The sequence below is a fragment of the Eumetopias jubatus genome, unplaced genomic scaffold (assembly GCF_037043125.1).
Source record: "Eumetopias jubatus isolate StellerSeaLion01/CBP00866 unplaced genomic scaffold, mEumJub1_p1.0 scaffold_8, whole genome shotgun sequence".
In the NCBI taxonomy this organism is placed as follows: domain Eukaryota; kingdom Metazoa; phylum Chordata; class Mammalia; order Carnivora; family Otariidae; genus Eumetopias; species Eumetopias jubatus.
The window spans coordinates 135332651-135353805 of NW_028274814.1; the positions used below are offsets into that span (position 1 = coordinate 135332651).

A 21155-nucleotide genomic window follows, 5' to 3' on the forward strand; every position below is an offset into this window, starting at 1 on the left:
TGTAAGGAGCACCAGCTGGCTGCCTCAGTTGTACCCAGAAAATACCAGTCAGGCCACCCACGGGGCTGGAAGTGCAGAGAAAGGCCACGTGTGTGGTACCCATGTGATCCAAGTGCTCTGAGGGGCACTTTACCTGCTGCCTCACCTCAGGTGAAGGTGGAGAGAGGTACAATTTCCAGGCAAGGAAGCTGAGCAGGTCAAATCCTGTGCCTCGCTAGCTGAGCCCAACTGCTCCCTGGCTAAAGTGGGTACCTTGTGTTTCTTTCCGTGGGCCCTCCCCAGAGCTTGTATTTGATTACCACGTGTTCTTCAAAGGTCTGCTCTCCACAACTGTGCCTGCTCCCTGGGCCCAGCTCAGCCCACTGCGCCTCTGGCTCCCTGTCCGCCTGCCGAGCCCCCTGTCCCCGCCCCCCACACACCTGGGTGCCGGTACCTGGGCAGCCCACCCTACTCCTCGGGCTTGGTTGTACGGACCCTGCACAAAACTGGTCTGAACTCCGTCCTAATGAACGGGTAGGGAGGCCCCTAACGAACTAGGTTTAGAAACTGGTGGACTGGAGAGGCGAGCAGGGGATGCACCAACTTCGCACTGCCGATTTCTTAAAAAAAAAAAAAAAAAAACTGCTAGTCGTGACCCACCAAACTGATCCTGTCAACTACAGTTTAAAAGACACTGTCAGCTGATGAAAAGTTTCGGTCAGGGCCCCAGTCCGCAGACGCGCCCTTTGCGTCGGGCCCAGACTCCCGCAGACTTAACTTCCTCCAATCTGACAGTGACAGAGTGACAATCACGCCCCGGCACGAGGTGGGCGGGACTAGACTCCGGTTTACGGAGCTGGGGGCGGGGCGGGGCCGGAAGTGAGGTCAGCTGAGGGGCCGTCGCGGCTCGCGCTCATTGGCGGGGGCGGTGCTTGGAGGTTCCTGCGATGCTGCTGGCGCCTAGTGTGAGGTTCCGCGCCTCTGCTGTTCGCCCCGTGGACCCTAGAGCCGGGCTGCGCACCGCCGTCTTATCCGCACGCCCCTTCCCGCACCGACCTGCTTGGTAGGTGGCGGCGGGGGTCCCGGGAGGGCGGGCTCCTGGTGGGGCTGGGGGGCAGGGACCAAGGGCCTGGTGGGGCTGGGGGGCAGGGACCAAGGGCTGCTGGGGGTAGGGGATGAGATTCGCGGCCCCGAACGCTTCTCGTTGGAAGGACTCGTTCTCTCCTCTGGGCGCCCCAAAGGCTCGGGGCAGCAAGCTGGGTCCGCGAGTCCACGTAGCCGGCTCAGCCCGCCATCGCCATGTCACCCTTACAGAATGGGTTCAGAGTCGTGTACCCGGCCGGGAAGAGCTCTGGGAACGCACCGGGCGGGGAGCGGGATTGGGAGACAGGGTAGGTGGGAGTAACAGAAGAAGCAGGATCCGTCTCCACGCAATCTGCTTTTTCGGTTTTCCTTTCCCACTTTTCCCGCTTCGGTCATTACCGGCTGTCTGATAGCCCCTGGCTTCAAGTTCTGCCCTAGCCCGGGTCTGGTTCCCTTGAGTCTAGAGCATGATGTTGGAAGGCAGGTTGTCCTGGGTGAACTTGGACTACTCCTTCCCATTCTTGAAGCTTCAGTTGTCTCATCCTCGTAGGGTGGCACCGGGGCGGTTCTCTGAATGACCTCTGCAGGCTCTCTGTCAATCACTGAGCGTCTTTCCCCTGGAGCAGGTGTCCTGCTAGTACAGTGGCAGCTTTGAGGTAGCCTATACTCATTTAGAATCTCATTAGCCCGGGAATAGCTGAGTGTCTTTGGGCAATCACCTCACTTTTCTGTGCCTTGGTTCCCACATTGGTAAAATTGGGCAGCTGTCATCTGAGCGTGAGGCCTCCTCTGACCACTGTGTTTCAGTGTGTGTTTCACCAGCTCCCTCATCCTTCTGTGCTTGTTTTACAAGTTGATTGATTGTTTGTTTCCCCTACTAGGGACATAAGTACCATGAATGCAGTGATTTTTGTTGGTCTTAGACACTGCTGTATTCCCAGGTCTAAAACAGTGCCTTGAATGTGGTGCTTAAAAAATAATTAGGGAATGGTGCTTGAATAAGAACAGGTGGTGTTTGTGGTGCCTGTGGTTCCAAAGTGAGTGAGTGGCAGGCAGCCTTCTTACCCAAGACTGTGCCTCCTCCTTTCCCGCCCCAAATCCCTTTTTCTGTCTTTTTTGTTTTTTAAGATTTTATTTTTAAATAATCTCTACACCCAGTGTGGAGCTTGAACTTACAACCTCAGGATCAAGAATTGCATCCTCCACTGACTGAGCCAACCAGGCAGGCCCCTTCTTCTGTTCTGAGGACAGAAGTCAGAGAGGGAGAGAAACTGCAGAAGTTTCACAACTCCCCTGACTGCCTGGGCTTCCTTAACCAGACACCTTCCTGGGGTCCAGGATGGGGTGTGTTGAAAGGGAATAGTAATGACCAGCCCCTTTCCCCAGGCATAATGCCTCACCCAGTTCTTTCTCCCTACAGCAAGGAGGGGACTTCCTTATTTCTGTTTTACAGGTGAAAAAACTGAGGCTCAGAGAAGCTGAGCACTTTGCCCCAGGGCCCACAGACAGAGGCAGAGCTCGGACTCTAGCCCAGGGTTCTAGACACTGACCCCTGTGTGCTAAGCATCCTTATATTGCCAATATTATCTGTTTTCCTCCCTTCTACCATCCCACGGTGTTTATTGTGTGTCTGGTGGTCACAGGCCCTGGGCTGAAACTGGGGCTCCAGGGCTCCCCAAAGCTGGATTCTTGGTATTTGGAGGCCATGCCATGTCAGGAAGTTGCTGTTTACCTGCACTCTTTATTTTATACAACCAAGCTCTGGATCTCACCTCTCTCTGGGTTGCTTTCCTAGCTCTAGGATCTTGGATATGGATCTTCTTCAGTTCTTCTTTGTCCTGCTGTTGTCTGGGACGGGAGTCACAGACACCCTGAAGACCTCCCTGGACCCGAGCCTGCAGATCTGTATCCTTTGGGGTGGAGGTGGGGTTAATAAGCTGTTTCTGAGGGGGTCTATAAACAGTCTTTCTGTACCCACAATCCCTTGGATTCCAGGGTTGGAGCAGACCCAGACTGTGAGAACAGGGGAGAAAAGGTGAGGTGCTCTAACCAAACCTTGATCAAGTCAATTCTCTTCTGATCCTTAGTTTCCCCATATGTTAAATGGAGAAGGCAAGGCATACTTCTCAGAGCCACAAGGGCTCTGAGGATTGTGCATGTGCTTTGCATCTTGTGGGTGAGACCCTGGGTAGAGAGTCAGGCCCTGGCATACTGGGCTACCTGCTCTGGGCCAGACCTTAGGGACACAAAGAAGAGTTAGGACCAGTCAATCCCTGGCTTTGAGGAACTCACAGACCTCACGCTGTACTCTGTAGTCAGCACTTTAATGAACCATGGCTGGGGAAGAGGGGCAGGGAGAAACATGGTGCTGTGGCTTTTGAACTGGGTCTTGAAAGAACAGAAACTCATGGAGAAGGGGGGGGGGCAGTGGCATCCCAGGTGACATGTACGGTGTAAGCAGAGGAGTGGAGGTTCTGGGAATAGGGAATGGTTGCAGCAAGTAAAAGGAAGACCATGGGGAGGGGAGGGCAGGAGCCAGGTCCTGAGGGTTGTGTTCAGGTGTTGGATATAGAATCCTATGTGAAATGGACGGAGGATAGGTTGCAGGATGCCCATGCCTCTTAGTTTGTTTCTTCCCCGGAGATGTGGGGAGAGGGGGAGTGTCTCAGCCATGGGCATCTGTGGCCCTTGCAGATACTTGCTGGTTGGGAATGGGCCCTCTGGACTGGGGCCACTGGATTGTCCAGGCAGGAGTATGGGTGCCAGCCCCTTAACTTCATGCTGCTCAGACAAGAAGATGTTTGAGGTGAAACGGCGAGAACAGCTGCTGGCCCTGAAAAACCTGGCACACCTAAACGATGTCCACCAGCAGTACAAGATTCTTGATGTCATGCTCAGGGGGCTCTTTAAGGTGCGTGCGGGTGTGGGGCAGCTCACGGCAGGCCCAGTCTTCGATCTGGGCACTGACGGATGGGTAGGAGTTCCCTAAAGTGCTGGTGTTCAGTGAGGGGAACTACATGCACAAAAGATTGGAAATAGGGTTTAAATAAATAGGACCATCTGTGAAGGGCTCTGCAAAGCCACTCAGCCCGGGTGGGGTTCCCTCAGGTGCTGGAGGACTCGCGGACAGTGCTCATTGCTGCAGATGTGCTCCCAGATGGGCCCTTCCCCCAGGACGAGAAACTGAAGGATGGTATGGTCTTCCCATCTTCCCCTTTCCTCTTCCCCACCACCTTGATCTTCTCTAGCTGCTCCTTCCCTCCTATTCTTCTCGCTCTCTTTTTCTCTGGAAGTATCCTCTTATAACACCTTCCAAGTGGTCCCCTTGGGTGTATGGATACTTAATCCATATTTCTCTGGGCATTTTCTGGGCTTCAGAGCCCGTTTCTGGGCCCCTGACATGGATATTTCCTTTGCACTGTACTGTGGTTGGGGCAAGCGAAACAGGGAGAAACCTCTACCCGTGACCCTACCTCAAGGATTCTTGCCCTTTCTACCATCCTGACCCTTGTGGTAGAGAAGGCAAGGGTTGTTCCCATTTATAGGAGAAAAAAACTGAGCTCTATTGAAGAGACTGGCCAGTGGGGGCAGTTAAGAGTGCTCTTTACTACTGTTTTTTTTTTTTAATACTTGTTTTTTTTTTTAAGATTTTATTTATTTGAGAGAGTGAGAATGAGGGAGAGAGAGCACATGAGAGGGGGGAGGGTCAGAGGGAGAAGCAGACCTCCCTGCTGAGCAGGGAGCCTGATGCGGAACTCGATCCCAGGACTCCAGGATCATGACCTGAGCCGAAGGCAATAGCTGAACCAACTGAGCCACCCAGGCGCCCTTTACTACTGTTTTAAAGCCCCAACCCCCTTAAATCCTTTCTGAGACAAGGTGGGAAGAACAGATAAGTAAGATAATGTTCTGTGTGTCTGTTCATCCCCTCTTCCAAGAATTGTTCTGTGGTAATTCCCCCTCTCTCCGGTTAACTGGTTATATTCTAATAATAAAACTTGTTAGGTTACCGTGTCTGAGAGAGGATGAAAATAGCGCTTATATATTAAATGATGGGTACTTTACAAACACCATCTCAAATCTCCGCTCTGAGGAAGGCACTGTTGCCTCCGTTTTCCAGATAAAAGAGGGCAAGTGGTTTGCTCTTGCTAACCTGTAAACCAGGCTAACTCCTGAGTTCTTTGAGGTTCAAGATTGTTCTGAAACCCAGAGGTCCCTGTTCCACTTGTCTTGGACCCAACCTGACATATCTTTGGAGGAGTCCACTTATCTCTCAGTGTGGCCTGGCCAGTGCTGGTGAGGGTTGCCTGGGCCTTATCTGCAGGTATGGCTCAAACAGGGACTTACAGTAGGGCTGGGTATGTAGTTCTATTTCATGATAGCCAAGGGCGGGGGGACCTGCTGCTGTGATGGGCACACTAACTTAGTCTGAACTGATCTGTCAACTAGAGGAAGGACATTAGTAGGAAAATTGGTGAAATTCAGTTAAGGTCTAATGATTAGTATCGATGTTAATTCCCTTGTTTAGATAGTTGTACAATGGTTATGTAAGATGATAACATTAGGGAAAGCCAAGTGAAGGAATTTTATGATGTATGATGGAAGTCTAAAGTTATTTTACTATAAATCTCAAGAAGCATTTAAAATAAAGGGGCGCCTGGGTGGCTCAGTTGGTTAAGCATCTGCCTTCGGCCCAGATCATGATCCCAGGGTCCTGGGGTTGAGTCCCACATCGGGCTCCCTGCTTAGTGGGGAGTCTGCTTCTCCTTTTCCCTCTGCCTGTCCCCCGAGCTCATGCGTGTGCCTCTCTCTTGCTCTCTCAAATAAATAAATAAATAAAAATCTTTTTAAAAAGTAAAAATAAAATTGGAAAGCTTTAAAAACAAAAACAAACCCTATTGTGTTCCCTGGTCATCCTAATAGACCTGCTCCTCCCATACACTGCAGTTGTGTTAACAATGGAGCCTGGCTCTGGATAGTTTTTTTTTTTTTTAAGATTTTTATTTATTTATTTGACAGAGACATAGCGAGAGAGGGAACACAAGCAGGGGGAGTGGGAGAGGGAGAAGCAGGCTTCCCGCCGAGCAGGAAGCCCGATGCAGGGCTCGATCCCAGGACCCCGGGATCATGACCTGAGCTGAAGGCAGATGCTTAACCGACTGAGCCACCCAGGCGCCCCTGGCTCTGGATAGTTTGAGGCCAAGTTGGGGAAGTCAGACCCAGCCAAGCTTCATGTGACACGTGTCGTCTTGTACAAAAGAGGCATCCACCTCTCTGGTCCCCACAACAAATGAGATACAGCATGGCCTTTGGAATTAAACCTGGGTTTGCAGCCCAGATTTGCCACTCACCAGCCATCTGAGCCTCAGTTTCCCATCTGTACAATGGGAATAGTAGCTATAGCTCCCTCGAGGTGGTTTTGAGGATTCAGTGATCTGGTGGACATAAAGCCATTAACATGCACTGCACACGTGGTCAGCACCTGTGGAGAGCGGGCACAGTTCCCTTCTCTCATTAGTAGGCTTAGTGGGCTTCCGTTCTCTGAAGGGTGGCTGGGGCTGGCCAGGCGGGCAATAGAAGGGCATGTGCCCAGGCCACTCATCAGGATCCTCTCGCCAGCTTTCTCCCAAGTAGTGGAGAACACGGCCTTCTTCGGTGATGTGGTGCTGCGCTTCCCGAGGATTGTGCACCACTACTTTGACCACAATTCCAACTGGAACCTCCTCATCCGCTGGGGCATCAGCTTCTGCAACCAGTCGGGCGTGTTTGACCAGGGGCCCCACTCGCCCATCCTTGGCCTGGTAAGGACTGACTGGGGCAGAGGAGGTTCAGGAGCCCTCTGCCTGGTGGTGTATCATGAACCTTGCATCTGCCTTCAATTGGGCCTGAATGTCAGCCCTTGGTTGTGTTTTCTCTGATAAGCCTCAGGGCACCTTGAGATCCCGTCTGTGATGACCTGGGTCCCTAGGGGTCATCACCTGTTCCACATCTGCCTAAGCCTTGGGCCTGGGTCCCACCATGGAGAGAGTGGCCATGGGTAAGGAGTCAGGAGAAGGCAGACGATGACTAACTTTTCCTCGTCCACAGATGGCCCAGGAGCTGGGGATCAGCGAGAAAGACTCTGACTTCCAGAACCCATTTAAAGTAGACCGCCCAGAGGTAAGCTGCTGGGGCCTATGGCCATGTCTACTCTGCCTCTGCTGGGTCATGGGAAGCCAGGTCATATAGAGGCTGGGGCACCGTGAATGGAGCGTGAGGGCTTTCGACTTGGAGCCAGACATGCTTGGGTCTGGATGCACGTATCATCACTTGCTCCTTGGTGCCTTTGGGCAAGCCACTGCCCCTGTCTTAGCCTCAGGCTCCCTATCTTTTCATGGGGTATGGACCCCAGCTGTGGGGGGGGCAGTCAGAGGCTGTGAACACACCCATCCCAATGTACACTAGGCATCCAACATCAAGTGGATGCCGAGGAGGTCAGGCCATGTTTCTCTGCCCTTGAGCCTCTGAGTGCTCAGCCAGGCTTCTGTCTCACATTCCTGCATATACTTTCATCCTAGGGGACTGAGATGGGCTCTGAGGGCTGAAGGCTGCAGGGTAGGGTGACAGATGGGGACACACACAGTGGGTCGGGGGGATTCAGAGGTGGCAGGGCAGGGCAGCAGGGGCAGGAAAGGCTGGAGGACTGGACTTGACAAATCCCAGGTTCTCCTCTGGTATAGGGGAGTGTCAGGGTCCGTGAGGGGTCTAGGATTTTAGCTTGCTACTGTTTCATGGATGCTGACAGGTCAGAGACATCAGAGTTTATTACAACAAAAGCAATATCCAGACTGTTGGCCTGGTCATGTGGGTTCCCCATGTTCCCCAAGTCACCCAGGGGTGACCCAGAGGGGCCCAGGCAGATGCCGTGCATGCGGTGGGTTTGCATGAAGCTGTGAATATCACAGCCTTTATAGTGAACAGAAGCAAACCTGCTCTTTGGGGGCAGTCATCATGTCACCCTTCCAGGTTGTTCTCTGCAAGCTGTCCTGACAAATGGCCCAGACAGAGGTGATCAGGGCTTTGCTTTCTTGGTGTACCCAGTGAGAACATTCAGGGATGCTCAGGGCTGTGGTTGATTGCCTCCCCCACAGTTCACCCCTCAGCCCTCTTGGCTTAACTTAAATTTCCACATGAATGTGTTGTTCAGTCTGATTGGTCTGATAGGTAGAGGCTAGGATCAAATATGTTCAGTTTGTCTCATACTGCCATTTGATTAAGGCTGCCATCAACAGGACTCTAAGCAGCAGGATGAAGCCAACCTGCGGTTTTGATCTCAATCCTCCAGCATGGCAGACTCAGCCAGCCATGATAAGTCCTGGGCGGGCCAGTAGGTCTTATATTAGATAATCAGAACGTGGTCTGAGGCCAGTCAGTTACCCATTACCGTCCATGCAAGAGTTTAGACTGACCTGCTGATCTTTGATGTCATTGTCAATAATTACAGGGAGCAATAGATGGACCCAAAGCAGTCCTCATCCCCAGTAAAGGGACATTTCTTTTTTTTTTTTTAGAGAGTGTGCGCACATGCATATGCTAGTGGGCGGGGGGCGGGGCAGGCAGAGGGAGAGAGAGAAAGAATCTCAAGAAGGCTCCACGCCTAGCATGGAGCCTGACATGGGACTCAGGGCTCCATCTCACACCCCTGAGATCAAGAGCTGAGCCAAAATCAGGAGTTGGTTGCTTAACTGACTGAGCCACCCAGGCACCCCAGTAAAGAGACGTTTCATGGCCCACTGTTTCCCACATGTTACTACTTGATTGGAGTCACCATTATATTATCGGCCTGAGCCCTGAGGGCAATGTCCCTATGGAGTTGCAGCCTCAGTTGCCCTACTTGGCATAATGGAAGGTCACTTAGGCATCAGGAGAAGCAGATGCATTTGTATCTGTCAGATTAAAACGGTCGTACTGCTGCGTGTGTCTGCACAGGGTCACTTCGGGAGCTGCTTTTGATGGCATCAAGCACATTAGAGTAGTTCACTACCAACCATGTCCGTGTGAGTTTTCCTATCACAAGGTTGAGAGTGACGCACCCAACAGCTGATCAGATTGTCAGCTGCAGCTGCCACTTGGCTTGGGCAGATCCTAGGATTGTTTGCCAAGTGGCGGTGCTGGATCTAAGAGACCCAGATTAATTGTTCCCTCCCCAGATACTAAGATTATTGCTACAAAATCAGGGTGTCACATCCCAGGACGTATAATTCCACTTTTTCTCCAATCCTCGCCTACTCTCACCTGGACCTTTCTTTCATCCAGAAGGGTCAGATGTGAATGGGACAAGGGCATTTTTACACAACATTCAGAGACACGTTGTATCTTCCATCTTGGGTCCCATGAGCCACTGTAGGGAGACCTGGAGGGAACATATTCAACCAAGTGGTCATTATCCTAATGATCTCAGGTCATACCATCCCAACCAACAGGGACTCTAGGCAGTCAAGCCAGAAATACGGAGTCCTCTGCTCTGTGCCCATCCATGGTGGCAGGTATGTTGCCACATCTAGGGCAATGATGCATTTAGGTGGCAGTGCCAGTTAACTGGGCAGTGTAGTCTTGATCAGTGTTTTGATTCTGGTTGGTCTCATCAGAGAATGGGCCTTATGATGGGCATCGAAGCAAGTGACCTGGACTGTTAAACTCTCAACCAGTTTGTTTCCATAGTTTGTGGCCCCAGAGAAGAATGGTTGTCTTTGATCTGCCGGTCTATAGTCTTTTGAGCGGCAGGCCAGATGGCTAAGAGCTAATGACAGTCCGTAGAAATATAATGTGCATGGTGTTAAGAATATTATCTAGGCAAGGGTGGTGTGGCTTCTAATTCAGATCATTATCTTACTGGCCTTGATGGCAGTTAGTCTTCCAGCATTGTCACTGGGGCTGGATGGCTGCCGCCGCCAATAAACACCAGTGTCCAGGGTTCCCAAAAGCGTCCCCAGGTTTGATGAGGACTGAGTGTATAGTGCTCATGGCTGTAATTTATTACAGCGAAAGGATACAATGCAAAATCAGGAAAGGGAAAAGGCTCATGGGGTGAAGTTTGAGGGAAACCAGGTGCAAGCCTCCACGAGTCTCTCCCACTGGAGTCCCCCAGGAACATACTTCATTCCCCCAGCAATAAGATGTGACCTGTGAGAGGCTGTCTGTCAGGGAGGCTCATTAAAGACTCAGTGCCTAGAGTTTTTATTGGGAGCTGGTCACTTAAGCACCCTCTGCCCAGTGCATACCAGAATTCCAGACCCCCAGGAGAAAAGCAGGTGTTCAGCATAAACCACATTGTTTGCAAAGTTTAGGCTCAGTGAGCCACTCAGTACTTAGGGTGGTGGGAGCCCTCCCCAAATCCAAATTTCCAGACACCAGCCAAGATCCAACCTTAGAAGCAGGTCTTTCAAAGGATAGCAGTCAGTCTGGCCATGTTAACTCTTCTGGACAGCATCATTAGCTCTTAATTTAGGTGAACAATCAGTGGACCAGGCGTGAGTATTTAGGGGAACCTCTGAATCAAGGGCTCCCTTGAACCAGTGGCTTTGCTTCAGGCAGCAGAATGGGAGATGTGGGTTTCCCTCCTAGGGTTACTGTCACACCATCACATAACATCCCTCGAGGTTGCTTGCTTCTATTGCAACCCAGATAAATGGCCAGTATAAGAGCAGTCAGGGCATACCCAGCAAGAATATGCAAGGACACTTAAGGCCATGGCAGGTTGCCTTTCCCGGCGAGGGGCCCCCACCGAGATGCTTTATTGCTGTGACGCTGGCTCTCCTTGCCCTGTAGGTCATGAATGCCTCTGACACAGAGGAGGGTGAGAGCATGCACCAGAGAGAATGGGTTCTAGGATAGATTTAGTTTGATTTTGTCCCAGTGTGCTCTGCTTGGAAATAACCATAACAGCAACATCCTTGCCTTACTTCTCATTGGCTGGGGACAGTCTAAAGATTTGACTCACTGTTTGGCCTCCAGTGTGGACCTGTCCCACCAGCAGTAGTTCAGGTTTACTCAGCTCCCCGCATGCACTCTCCACAATAGGGAGTGCTCTGGGAGTCCTCTCCTACTGCTTATGTACCCATCACTAGAACGAACTTGTATCAGGCTGTATGCTGGCCACTGCCCCCATCCAGAGGGAGCTGGCCCTCTCCCTGCCCTTCATATGCTTACAGTCTGTTGGGGAAGGCAACAGGGAAACAGTCCTGATCTAGCGTGATCACTGTACCAGGGGAAGAGGGGAGCGTGAGTGTGGTGAGCCGTAGAACCCCTGACAGGGAACCTGACCCTGCCGCAGCAGGTGGGTGGTGGAGGCTCTGGGATAAGGTAGACTTGCCCGGGGCACCATCTTGGGGAAAACCTTCCAGGCAGAGGGACTAGTTGCACAAAGGCTCAGAGGCATAGCACATGCATTTATTTATCATTCAGTGAGCATCTACTAAATCCCAGCCATGAGAGAAGCAGACTAGCCCTGCTCTCCTGGGAGATAGTCAGTAAAAAACATACAATATGGTAGGTGGTGAAAAAAAGCAGGGGAATGTGGTGAAGGATTCGGGGATAAGGTGGAGGTGCAATTGCTACTTCATGTGACTCAGACACAGAAGGTCTTATTGAAAAGACCTGAACAAGGTGAGGGAGCCAGCCGTGTACCTGGGGGAAGAACATTCCCAGCTGAAGGAGCAGCAAGTGCAAAGGCCTGGAATTGGAAGCATATTTGGGGGAAGGGAGGATGTGAAAAGGTAAGGTCAGAGTAGGCCAGATCACAAGACCCTTGGGGGGCCTCTCCTCCGACTACCCCCTTTAAAGGATCAGCCTGGCTGTTGGGTGGAGGGTAGTTTAGGGGACCAGGGTGGGAAACAGGGACACTGACGAGGAGGCTACTGTGCTTGTCCATATGGGAGTTCATGGTGGCTTAAACCAGGGTGACAACAGTGAGGATGGTGAGCTTCTGGTTGTTTAGAAGGTAGAGCCAGTAAGATTAGCTAAGGAAGCAGATGTGGCATGAGAGACTCATTAGGAAGGAGTAGAAGACTTTTGGCCTGCACACACGGAAGAATGGGGCTGCCGTTTTCTAAAATGGGCATACTGTGGGTGGGACCAGGTTGAGGCCTGGATTGGAGATCAAAACTGTGTTTCTGGACCCGGTGAGCATCTGAATGAAGATATCAAGGAGGCAATCGGAAATACGACTCTAGATTTGAGGTTGAAGCTGGGGCTGCAAATACGAGTCATGCCTGTGAAAGAAGGAACGCAGAGCCACGGCACAGGTTCTGTCCCATCACCCCAGGGCAGATAGAGCACTGCCCAGAGGGCTGAGGTCTGGGATGTGCCTGCGGGTAGAGGAGGGAGGATGGGGAGGAACCAGCAAAGAAGTCCCAGAGTGACAGTCAGTGAGAGAGTAGAAACGCAGGAGAGGATCGTTTCCCAGAGACCCTGTGAGGAAAGCGTAGCAAAGAGGGAATGAGCGACTTGTAGAATCTGCTGGTTGGCTGAGGAGCATGAGGCCTAAGAACCGGCCACTGGATTTAGGAACATGGACAGTGGCCATCAGAGATCCTAGTAGAAGCTGTTTTGGTGGAGCAGTGGGGACAAAGATCGGATTTCAAGAGAATAAGAGGCAAGGAAATGGGCACAGCAAGTGCAGACTACCTTTGAAGAGCCTTCCTTTCAAGGGGAACAGACCAGTGGGAGAATAGCTGGAGGGGGAGATTTTCATCAGGTGGGAGAGACTCGGCATGTTGGTGGGGACAGCGCAGGAGGGAGGAAGAATTGATGGTGCAGGGGCGCGAGGGCTTCATCCCTGAGCGAGTAAGGCAGGGGAGAGTTGCTGGGCGCCCAGGGGAAGGGTCGGCCTTGCCTCCAAGAGCAGCTTGGGCACAGAAGCAGCTGGGGTGGCGGGTGTGGAGGTGAGAGCTTGTGGAAGTTGTCTTGTGAGTGCTTCTGTCCTCTGCAGTGGTTTGTGGGGAAGGAGTGGAGCAGGGTTGGGGGCTCGAGAAGGTGTGTCTAGGAGAACGGCTGAGTGAGCGGGCCAGGGAGACATCCTGGATTGCCAGGCCGCATGAAGGGCCTGCTTGAGGTTAGCATCAGGAATTTCAAGTAGGCATTAGTTAGGCCTTGTCGGGAAAGGGTCTGGGAAAAGGAAAGGCAGTGTTTTTCTTCTGACTGAGCCAGGTTTGGGCTTTCCTGGTGAGGCTGAGCCAGCTGGGGTTGGAGGGCCCAGATCTTTTGACTTGCTCTACCCCAGCCAGAGCCACAGGGTCTGGGATCCTCTGTGACTGGGGGGGTGGGGGTGGGGGTGGGGGTGTGCTTCCAGCTCCCAGCTGCTCATCCCTCCCGAGAGGATCAGCGTTAACTCCTAGACACAGGAGGCAGAGTGTGGTAGGGGGGACACTGGCCGGGGAGGTGGAAGGCCTGGGGGTTAGTCCCAGTTGTACCTCCCACTTGCTGTGTGACCTAAGCACATCACCTACCCTTTCTGGGCCACACTTCTCTGATTTCACCCCATCTTCCTGTCTCATAGTTCAATCTAACATGGCAGGTGGATTGCTCCACAAGGTAGAACTTCTAGTTTGTTTTTAATGTCTACCTTGATGAAACATTTGTCACATTTGCCCTAAGAACAAATAAGATGGGCATCTTTCACAGCATAGTTAACCTGAGTTTGGGGTACTGTTACAGCATTTCATATTCTAACATGATTCATTCGTTCATTTACAAAATACATACTGAGTGCCGTCTATAAGCCAGGCAGGTCCTGTGCTAGGGAGTGATGGCACAGTGAGCAACACCTGACATGATCCTCCCGTCCTCAGAGAGTGTTCTCCAGTGGGGGCGACAGGCACGAAGCGTGTGATCATGAGGGAGGGGCTAGCCCCAGCCCCAGCCAGGAATCCGGGCAGATCCCTGAGGGTGGAACTAACGTGGCTAAGGGCGCAGGGGCTGGAAAGAGCATTCTGGGCCCGGACCACAGCACCTGCGGAGGCCTGGAAGTGGGAGCAACAAGGGAATCCGAGAACCCGAAGCGGGGAGCGTGAGGGAGGAGCAAAGCGGTGGGCAACGGGGGCCTGCGGATGCAGCGTGTGGAACTTGATCCTGAAAGTAATGCAGAGTCACAGAAGGGTTTAAGCAGGAGTGTGTCATGGTCAGATTTGCATTTTTGAAAAGAGCTAACTGCAGTGAGGAGAATGGCTCGAGAGGGAGCCAGGTGGGTGCAGAGAGCCTTGGAAGGCCCCGAGAGTCATGGCGAGGGAGGTGGAGGTGGCGATGGGGTTAGCGATAGGAGAGACGGAGAGAAGTAGATGAATTTGAGAGAGACTTAGGAGTTACACTGAGCCAGGCCTTGGCCAAGGACTCCTGTGGAGGGAGAGAGGTGGGGGTGTGGAGCCCTGCTGTTCGCAAGGACAGGGACACTGGAAAAGGACTGGGGCTTGGGGAGATGGAGCCGTGCCAAGTCTGGGGCTTGTTTGGGACATCTAGCGGCATTTAGATACGGAGATGCAGATGTGAGCGGTAACTGACATCGGCTCCTAACAAGCCAGGGTTTAGATGAGCCAGTCTGCAGACAGCAGAAGCCCCGGGGATTGCAGTTGAGGAATGCCTCCACCGAAGTCCTCCTCCTCCCCCCTGGCTCGCCCTGTGTTCCTGTCTCCTCACCAGGACCACCATCCATGCACCGTGGAAGCCATGAGCCTGGGCCCTACCGTCTTCTTTTCCACCTCTTTTTCAGGTTCTGCCAGTTTGACCTCTGACCCACTGCTTCCTGTGGGTGTACTCCGTTGCCTGGGCTTATCTGCGGCTTGTTCGCAAGCCACGGGATGCCTGTGGTCTCTTGTGCTCTCTGGCTGCCCTCCCCTCCTCAGGGGTGTGGCACAGGTGGGGGGGCGGCTGTCCATGGTTGTCTTGGGCACTCAGCCCCCTCACCCTGAGAGGAGGAGCCCCATGCAGGTTCACACCCCAGCACGTGCCCCTCTGCCTGGAATGTCCTTTTCTTCCCTCACCCTGTTTGCTTGGCGAGCTCCTGGCTATCTTCCAGGACCCTCTAAGCCGCTTCCCCCAGGCTCACTGAACCATCTTGTCTGCGGGCTCCCTGAGGGCAGGGCCTGTGTCTAGGCAGTCTTCCCACCGCCACAAGCCCATAGCAGCCTAACTCAGAGCAAACTCTTCGCTGCTGGCGGACTAAACCAGACTGCTCTGTTCTTCTCTCAGTTCATTTCCAGCACCGACCCTTTCCAGAAGGCCCTGAGGGAGGAGGAGAAACGCAGGAAGAAAGAGGAGAAGCGGAAAGAGATCCGAAAGGGCCCACGGATCTCAAGATCCCAGTCGGAGTTATAGCTGGGAACAGCCCAGGGCTCAAGGGGCCAGGAGGAGACAAGTCTGGAGGAAGAGGCGGAGGCATCGACTGGTGGTGAGAGCTGGCCCCTGTGAAAGGGGAAGTGGCATTTGCTCAGCCCCCTGGAGCCGGCTCTGCGCCGTAACAGAAGTGACTGGGCCACAGAGGACTGAATTTGCTTCCAGGGTCCTCCCTGGAGAGGGTGCCAAGGGCGTCTTCAGAGGATGCCATGCTGCAGATCAAACCATGTCGAGATGCTGGGCGAGGCTGGAAGGATCCCAGGCTGGACTCTCCCTTTGGGTTAGGACTGCTGGCCAGCTGGCTGCTGCCCTTCATGAGGAGGGAGCAGAATTGGGCTCTGAGCCACTTGTGGAAGTGCCGTGCCTGCTGCTGGCCCCGCTGTGGCACTGAGCTGCCCAGCACAGGTCCCAGCGCCCTGCAAAGACACAGTAAAAGCCAGCAAACCCTCTGGGCTAATGGAGGCCGGTTTGGGCCCCAGGGAGCTGTGAGCCCTTTCATGGGGCAGGGGCCTGGCAAGGCAGTGAAGCAGGGCCTTGGCTTAGGTCTCCTAGTCCTTTCTTCGCACTGTCCTTCATGAAGGAGTGTCCAAAGGTGTTCACCCAAAGACCGTAGAGCAGCATGATCTCTGTCCCATCAGATATTGGGGATAGTCCCTGAACAGGTGCAGGGTAGAATCAACGTGTCATCTCTGGCAACCCCAGGAGACCCTTGGCCTGTGGGTAGGGGATAGGCTCTAGCTCTGCAGGAGGCTGTGCTTTGTAATGGCAGGGCTGCCCCAAGCTGGACTGGTCAGAGAGCTCCCCATGGCAGAGACCAGGGGCCACAGAGCAGGGAAGCTGCAAGGGAATTAGGCCCTGCATGGGCAGCTACCCTTTAATCGTGTCCCTCCCAGGCAGGGGAGGGAGGGGCTGCGGTGGGAATTCCAGTTCAGTCTCTTTGACCTTGCCAAGCTAGGTCTGTGTCTTAAAAGGGGAGAGACATCTGACCATCCCAGAACCCTGCAGCCCCCCATACTGAGAGTCCAAGAGAGACTGGAGTCTTGTCTCAGCCCCTCAGACTTGCTGAGTGACTCTGGCCCAGCCCTTCCCTGTGCCGTGGCTTCATTGACAAAATGAATCTGATAATGTCTGAACCCTCTGCCCAGCCCTAAACTGCTTCTCTGAGAGGCTGGGGCCTGCTTCTCAGTGACAGATGCCCTTCTCTGATGGTTCTTCTATCATCCTTTAGGTTTGCTGAGCATCCCTGTGTGCACAACTAAAGAGAGGGGCCCAGTCTTAACGCATCTTCATCTCTGTCCCATCTGGCTCCTCTCTCCTCCTAGGCTCTTCCTTCTACACCTTCAGCCTCTCCATCTTGGTTGATTCCTTCCTCTCCATCCTCAAATGGGCCCAAGTTTTCCCATCTGACACCTTCATAGAAAGAAACAGAACCGCTCTGCTCTCACTCTCTCCTTCCCTTTGATGCCATTGTTGTGGTTATTAGATCCTGGAACTCTGTCTTACGTCTTACTGCAGGCAGTTTTCCCACTTCCTCAGCAGGAGGTGTAACGGCCCGAGGGCACTTGTTTGTCAAGCTTCCTTGCAACCAGGATTCAGTCCTGTGAGCCCTGTGCCATCAACCAGATGTACCAGCCTGTGCGGGAGTTGCACTGGTAGAGGTAGTGGCTGCTGGGACCAGAGGTAGCAGTGGGGCAGGGGATGGGGGCGGTTCTAGTGACCAGACTAGACTAACACCAGGGGTGCCCAGTGGTGGCGACAGTGATGTCTTCAGTGGTGTTTTCAGCATCTTCTTGGATACTGTTCCCGTTTGCTGAGCTTCCAAGTCCAATCTGAGGCGCCCCTGGAGAGTCTGGGAGCTCCCCTATATCCTCAGAGGCAGGGGTTTTCAACAGTGGCACTATTTACATTTAGGGCCAGATAATTCTTTGTTGTGTATATAAGGATGGCTGTCCTGTGTGTTGTAGGATATCCGTAGCATTCTTAGCTTCTGCCCACCAGATGCTAGTAGCAGTCTCTAGACATTACTAGATGACCCCCAGGGGCAAAATCTCCCTGGTCCACAGCCCTTGTCCCTCCTTATCCCAGCCCCACATCTTCCTCTCCTGTCCCGTCACTGCCCCCAGAGAAATGTTGTTGGAAGCTCTCTGAGATGATCCTTCCAGGCTTCTGGGCTGCTTTGTTGTCCTGGTTCTCTGTACTCAGTCTGAGTCAGCTCTGTCTCTTCCCGATTCCTCCTCTTTCCTCACCTGCCCCTTAAACGAAGCATTTTTTTTTTTAAGATTTTATTTATTTATTTGAGGGAGAGCACAAGAGCATGAGCAGAGGGAGGGGCAGAGGGAGAAGCAGACTCCCCGCTGAGCAGGGAGCCCACCGTGTGTGGAGTAGGGGGGTCAGGGGGCAATCCCAGGACCCTGAGATGAGATCATGACCTGAGCTTAAGGCAGACGCTTAACTGACTGAGCCACCCAGGTGCCCCCAAAGCATTTTTTATTTTTTAAGCCTAGTCTCTCCTCTCTGCTCTTCTTGGCAGCTGCATCCTCTTGAGACCCCAAAGCTGATGGCACCTGCCCTCTTGCCACTGATAACCCTCAGTCCTTATGTTTCCGCTTATCCAAAAGCAAACTTGTTTCCCATCCCCAAGCTTAATCTCTGTGGAAACCGTGGGGTACACGTTCTTGCCTAATCCTGGAGGAAGTGACGACTAAATCCTGCAAGATTGGGGGAGGGAGAAGGTGACAGGCACTGTGAGCAGAGGCCTGAAAAGGGAGGCGTCAAAGGTAGTAAATGAAAAAAAACATATTCAGAGCTCACTTCTCTGACCTGTAGTAATTGCCCAACCTGTGGTAGATCTCTGGGTATGTGGTTGTCTGGTCCCTCCCTTTCCAGGTGAAGAACCCAGGTCCTGAGGAGTGACTTGTCTAAGGCTGCTCCAGCCCTGAGAGCCAGTCTGTGTTCTCCCAGCCGGAGCAAGGCGCCAACTGGAAGAGATGTTTAGTGAGTTGGGATCCAGGGCCATAGGGAGAATGCCAGTGTTTTGCTGAGGCTGGATGTGGCGCAGCTAGCTTTCTTCTGCAGTTTCTACTGAGCCTTCGTTTGTGCCCCCTCGGGCCACTTTGTTAGCACCGCAGCCTCTGGGCAGGTCCAGAGGGGAATTGTGGTGAGAGGTGCTGTGCCCACTTACCTGACCTGCTGCTCAGGCAGCCCTCTGCAGGGGGTTACTGAGGCTCTGGGTTGGGAGAGCGCTGGACCAAAGTGAGTTACGGTAGGCCAGCAGACAGTCACCCCTCGGTGTGGGGAGCCCTGTGAGAGGCACAGTTGAAGGTGGCACTGCCCAAGTCAACGCCTGGTTCCAAGCAGAGCAGCAGGGTTTGGTTTTGTTTCAGGGTGAGACTAGTGGGTGTAGTCTGCATGTAAACAACGAAGAAACATTGTCCTTTTTCCCCCCAAAATAAGTCAGTTTTTCTTATACATGTTCATTATAAGAAGTAACTTAAACAATACCAAAATACCAAGAAGAAAATAAAATTCACCCTAAATCCAACCACTCCGTAATCATGACTGACACTCAGCTGTTGGGCCTTCCAGCCTTTTAGCCCTTAATGTGAACACACAGATCCCTATTTTTTCAATTACCATAGCTATTGTGTATGGGCACATCCTATATGTCAGGCCTCATGCCAAGTGCTGGCTGGGCAGCAGCTCCTCCTGCCTCAGGGCCTTTGCCCGTATCATCTGTTCCCCTGGCTACACCAGACATGATTCTTCAGAATTTTAGGTTTCATCTTAAATGTCAGAGTCCTTTGTTAGTTGCATCACACCCAGTACATTCCCTTGATTACTTGTACCGTTGTCTGCTTTTTACTTCTGTTTAATGTCTGTTCCCTTCACTACTGGAAGCTCTCAGAGGTAAGGAACTGCCTCTTTTTTGCCTGTCAGAGATGTTTAATAAATACTGTCAAATGAATGTGCAAATGATTTCATTTAATCTTCAGAACTCTGAGAGGACATTATTTTCCCTGCATTTTAGAGATTTTAAAACTGAGGCTTAGAGCAGTTACTCAGGCAGCGGGAGGTCACACTGCATACATAAGTGGATCCATGTCTGGCCCCACGTGGCCTGTGTGCGCTCTCTTAGGAAACAGACGGTCCCTTTTTAACAATGTATTGTGAGAGTCGTCAGTAGACATTTGTGTACCTAATCTTTAATGATGCCATGGCATCCCATTGTGTGTATGTAATTTGTTCATCCACTCCTTTATTGGGCTTCCCAATTTGTCCCAGTTACGGAGGACTTTGTGGTGAACGTCTCTGAACTTACATATTTGCGCACTTGTTTGAGCGCTCATACTTTGATTCTACAGGATAAATTCCTATTAGTCTGCACATTTCTTTACATCGTGACCAGCTGCAAGATGGGGCAAGGAGGTGCTTGAAGGAGTGGGTATCTGCGGGCGGGGTGCGCGTTAGAATCTGCGGCACTGTGAAAATGCTCCTGCCCGGGTCACACACACCCCAGGAGGCCTGTGGTGGTCTCGGGCACTAGCATTGCTTTTAAAAAGTCTGCAGGCTGTTCTGAGGTACCCCGGGTGAGGACCGTCGGAGTTGGCGCGTGGTTGCGACAGGTGCAAAGGCGGAGAGGTTGTAAAATGCACTCCGCCCTCGGGACAGTTCGCGGCCTGCGCCGAGCCTCCATTTCTGCCTTTGTAAGGGGCTTGCGAGGAACGCGACTTGAAAGATCCAGATTCCTCCGGGCCCCAGCATTGGGGGGCCAGGTTTGATTCTACCCGCTCTCCCAGGCAGGCCGGGCGGGGGAGCAGCTGGGAAGATGACGTAATGTGCTCACAGCTCGCTCCGGGGGCGACCAGCAAGCGGGGGCGGAGAGTGTTAACCCTTCAACCCCCAGCCGGTGGATGGAATAGCTTGTAGAAGCCGACCCAACGGAAAAAGGAGCGACGCCTTTAAGCCTGGGGAGGAAGGTTGGGCTGAGGACCCGGAGGCCTCTCTTCGCATTCGCTAAGAGCCCGCGAGGGGTGGGGCCTTGCTATGCAAATCTAAGCTGCTGATCGATGACGCGCCATCACCCCACGCGCCGCTTCGCGCGCCGATTGGTCACGAAGAGCCTGGTCCCATTGACAACAAACAAGGGGGCGCGCGGCCTGAGGGCGGGGCCGCAGAGAGCGCGGGTTGGGGCGGGGTAATCCCGCCCCGCCCCTCCCGCGCGGCGCAAACATGGCGGAAGCTGGCACCGGCCGGTGAGGCGGTACCGGGAGGAGGCTGTCGGGTGTCATGGGCGGTGGCGGCGGCACCGCCCCCGCGTCTCCCTGAGCGGGACGGTAGGGCGGCCTTCGAGCCGAGCCCGGCGATGGACGAGAGCGGCGAGCTGGGCGGTCTGGAGACCATGGAGACGCTCACAGAGCTGGGCGACGAGCTGACCCTGGGGGACATCGATGGTGAGTGGTGGGTGGGCGGGTGGGAGTGCGGGGGCGCGCGGGGAGGAAGGGGTTACGGCAGCGCGCGGGTGCGCGTGCGCCCACCCCCCGCAGCCCCAGTTAGCGCGGGAAGAATCAGCACGCGCGGTCGGCCCGGCGGAACCCGTCCTTTTCAAGCGCTGCGGGTTCTGCGGCGCCGCGTGTCCGGAAGCGGAGCGGGGGTCGTGGGGCCGGAGCGCGGAGCCGGGGGCGTCGCAAGTGTCCGGCGGGAGCGGCCTGAGGAGAGCGCGCGGCCGCCGC

General features: G+C 53.4%; 2 protein-coding genes across 2 annotated transcripts in view; both read left to right on the forward strand.

The window, feature by feature from the left end:
* The first annotated feature begins 895 nt into the window (after positions 1 to 895).
* Positions 896 to 19390, forward strand: CCDC134 (coiled-coil domain containing 134). The gene is made up of 7 exons (XM_028115439.2): positions 896 to 1042; positions 2858 to 2967; positions 3852 to 3973; positions 4171 to 4255; positions 6682 to 6863; positions 7150 to 7221; positions 15283 to 19390. The coding sequence occupies exons 1-7, from the start codon at positions 927 to 929 to the stop codon at positions 15406 to 15408; spliced, it is 813 nt and encodes a 270-aa protein (XP_027971240.2). The 5' UTR covers positions 896 to 926; the 3' UTR covers positions 15409 to 19390.
* A 1241-nt stretch (positions 19391 to 20631) lies between these two features.
* Positions 20632 to 21155, forward strand: part of SREBF2 (sterol regulatory element binding transcription factor 2) — a 66148-nt gene continuing 65624 nt past the window's right edge. Inside the window, exon 1 of the mRNA XM_028115449.2 lies at positions 20632 to 20876. Coding sequence (XP_027971250.1) covers positions 20789 to 20876 — 88 coding nt within the window. The 5' untranslated portion in view covers positions 20632 to 20788. The remainder of the gene's footprint in view (positions 20877 to 21155) is intronic.

What these genes read in the sequence shown, in the direction of transcription:
- CCDC134 (XM_028115439.2), top strand. Translation starts at nt 927, where the DNA reads ATGCTGCTGGCGCCTAGTGTGAGGTTCCGCGCCTCTGCTGTTCGCCCC. An exon ending in GGACGAGAAACTGAAGGATG is followed by an intron (nt 4,256 to 6,681) that starts GTATGGTCTTCC and finishes TCCTCTCGCCAG; the next exon opens with CTTTCTCCCAAGTAGTGGAG. An exon ending in ACTCGCCCATCCTTGGCCTG is followed by an intron (nt 6,864 to 7,149) that starts GTAAGGACTGAC and finishes CCTCGTCCACAG; the next exon opens with ATGGCCCAGGAGCTGGGGAT.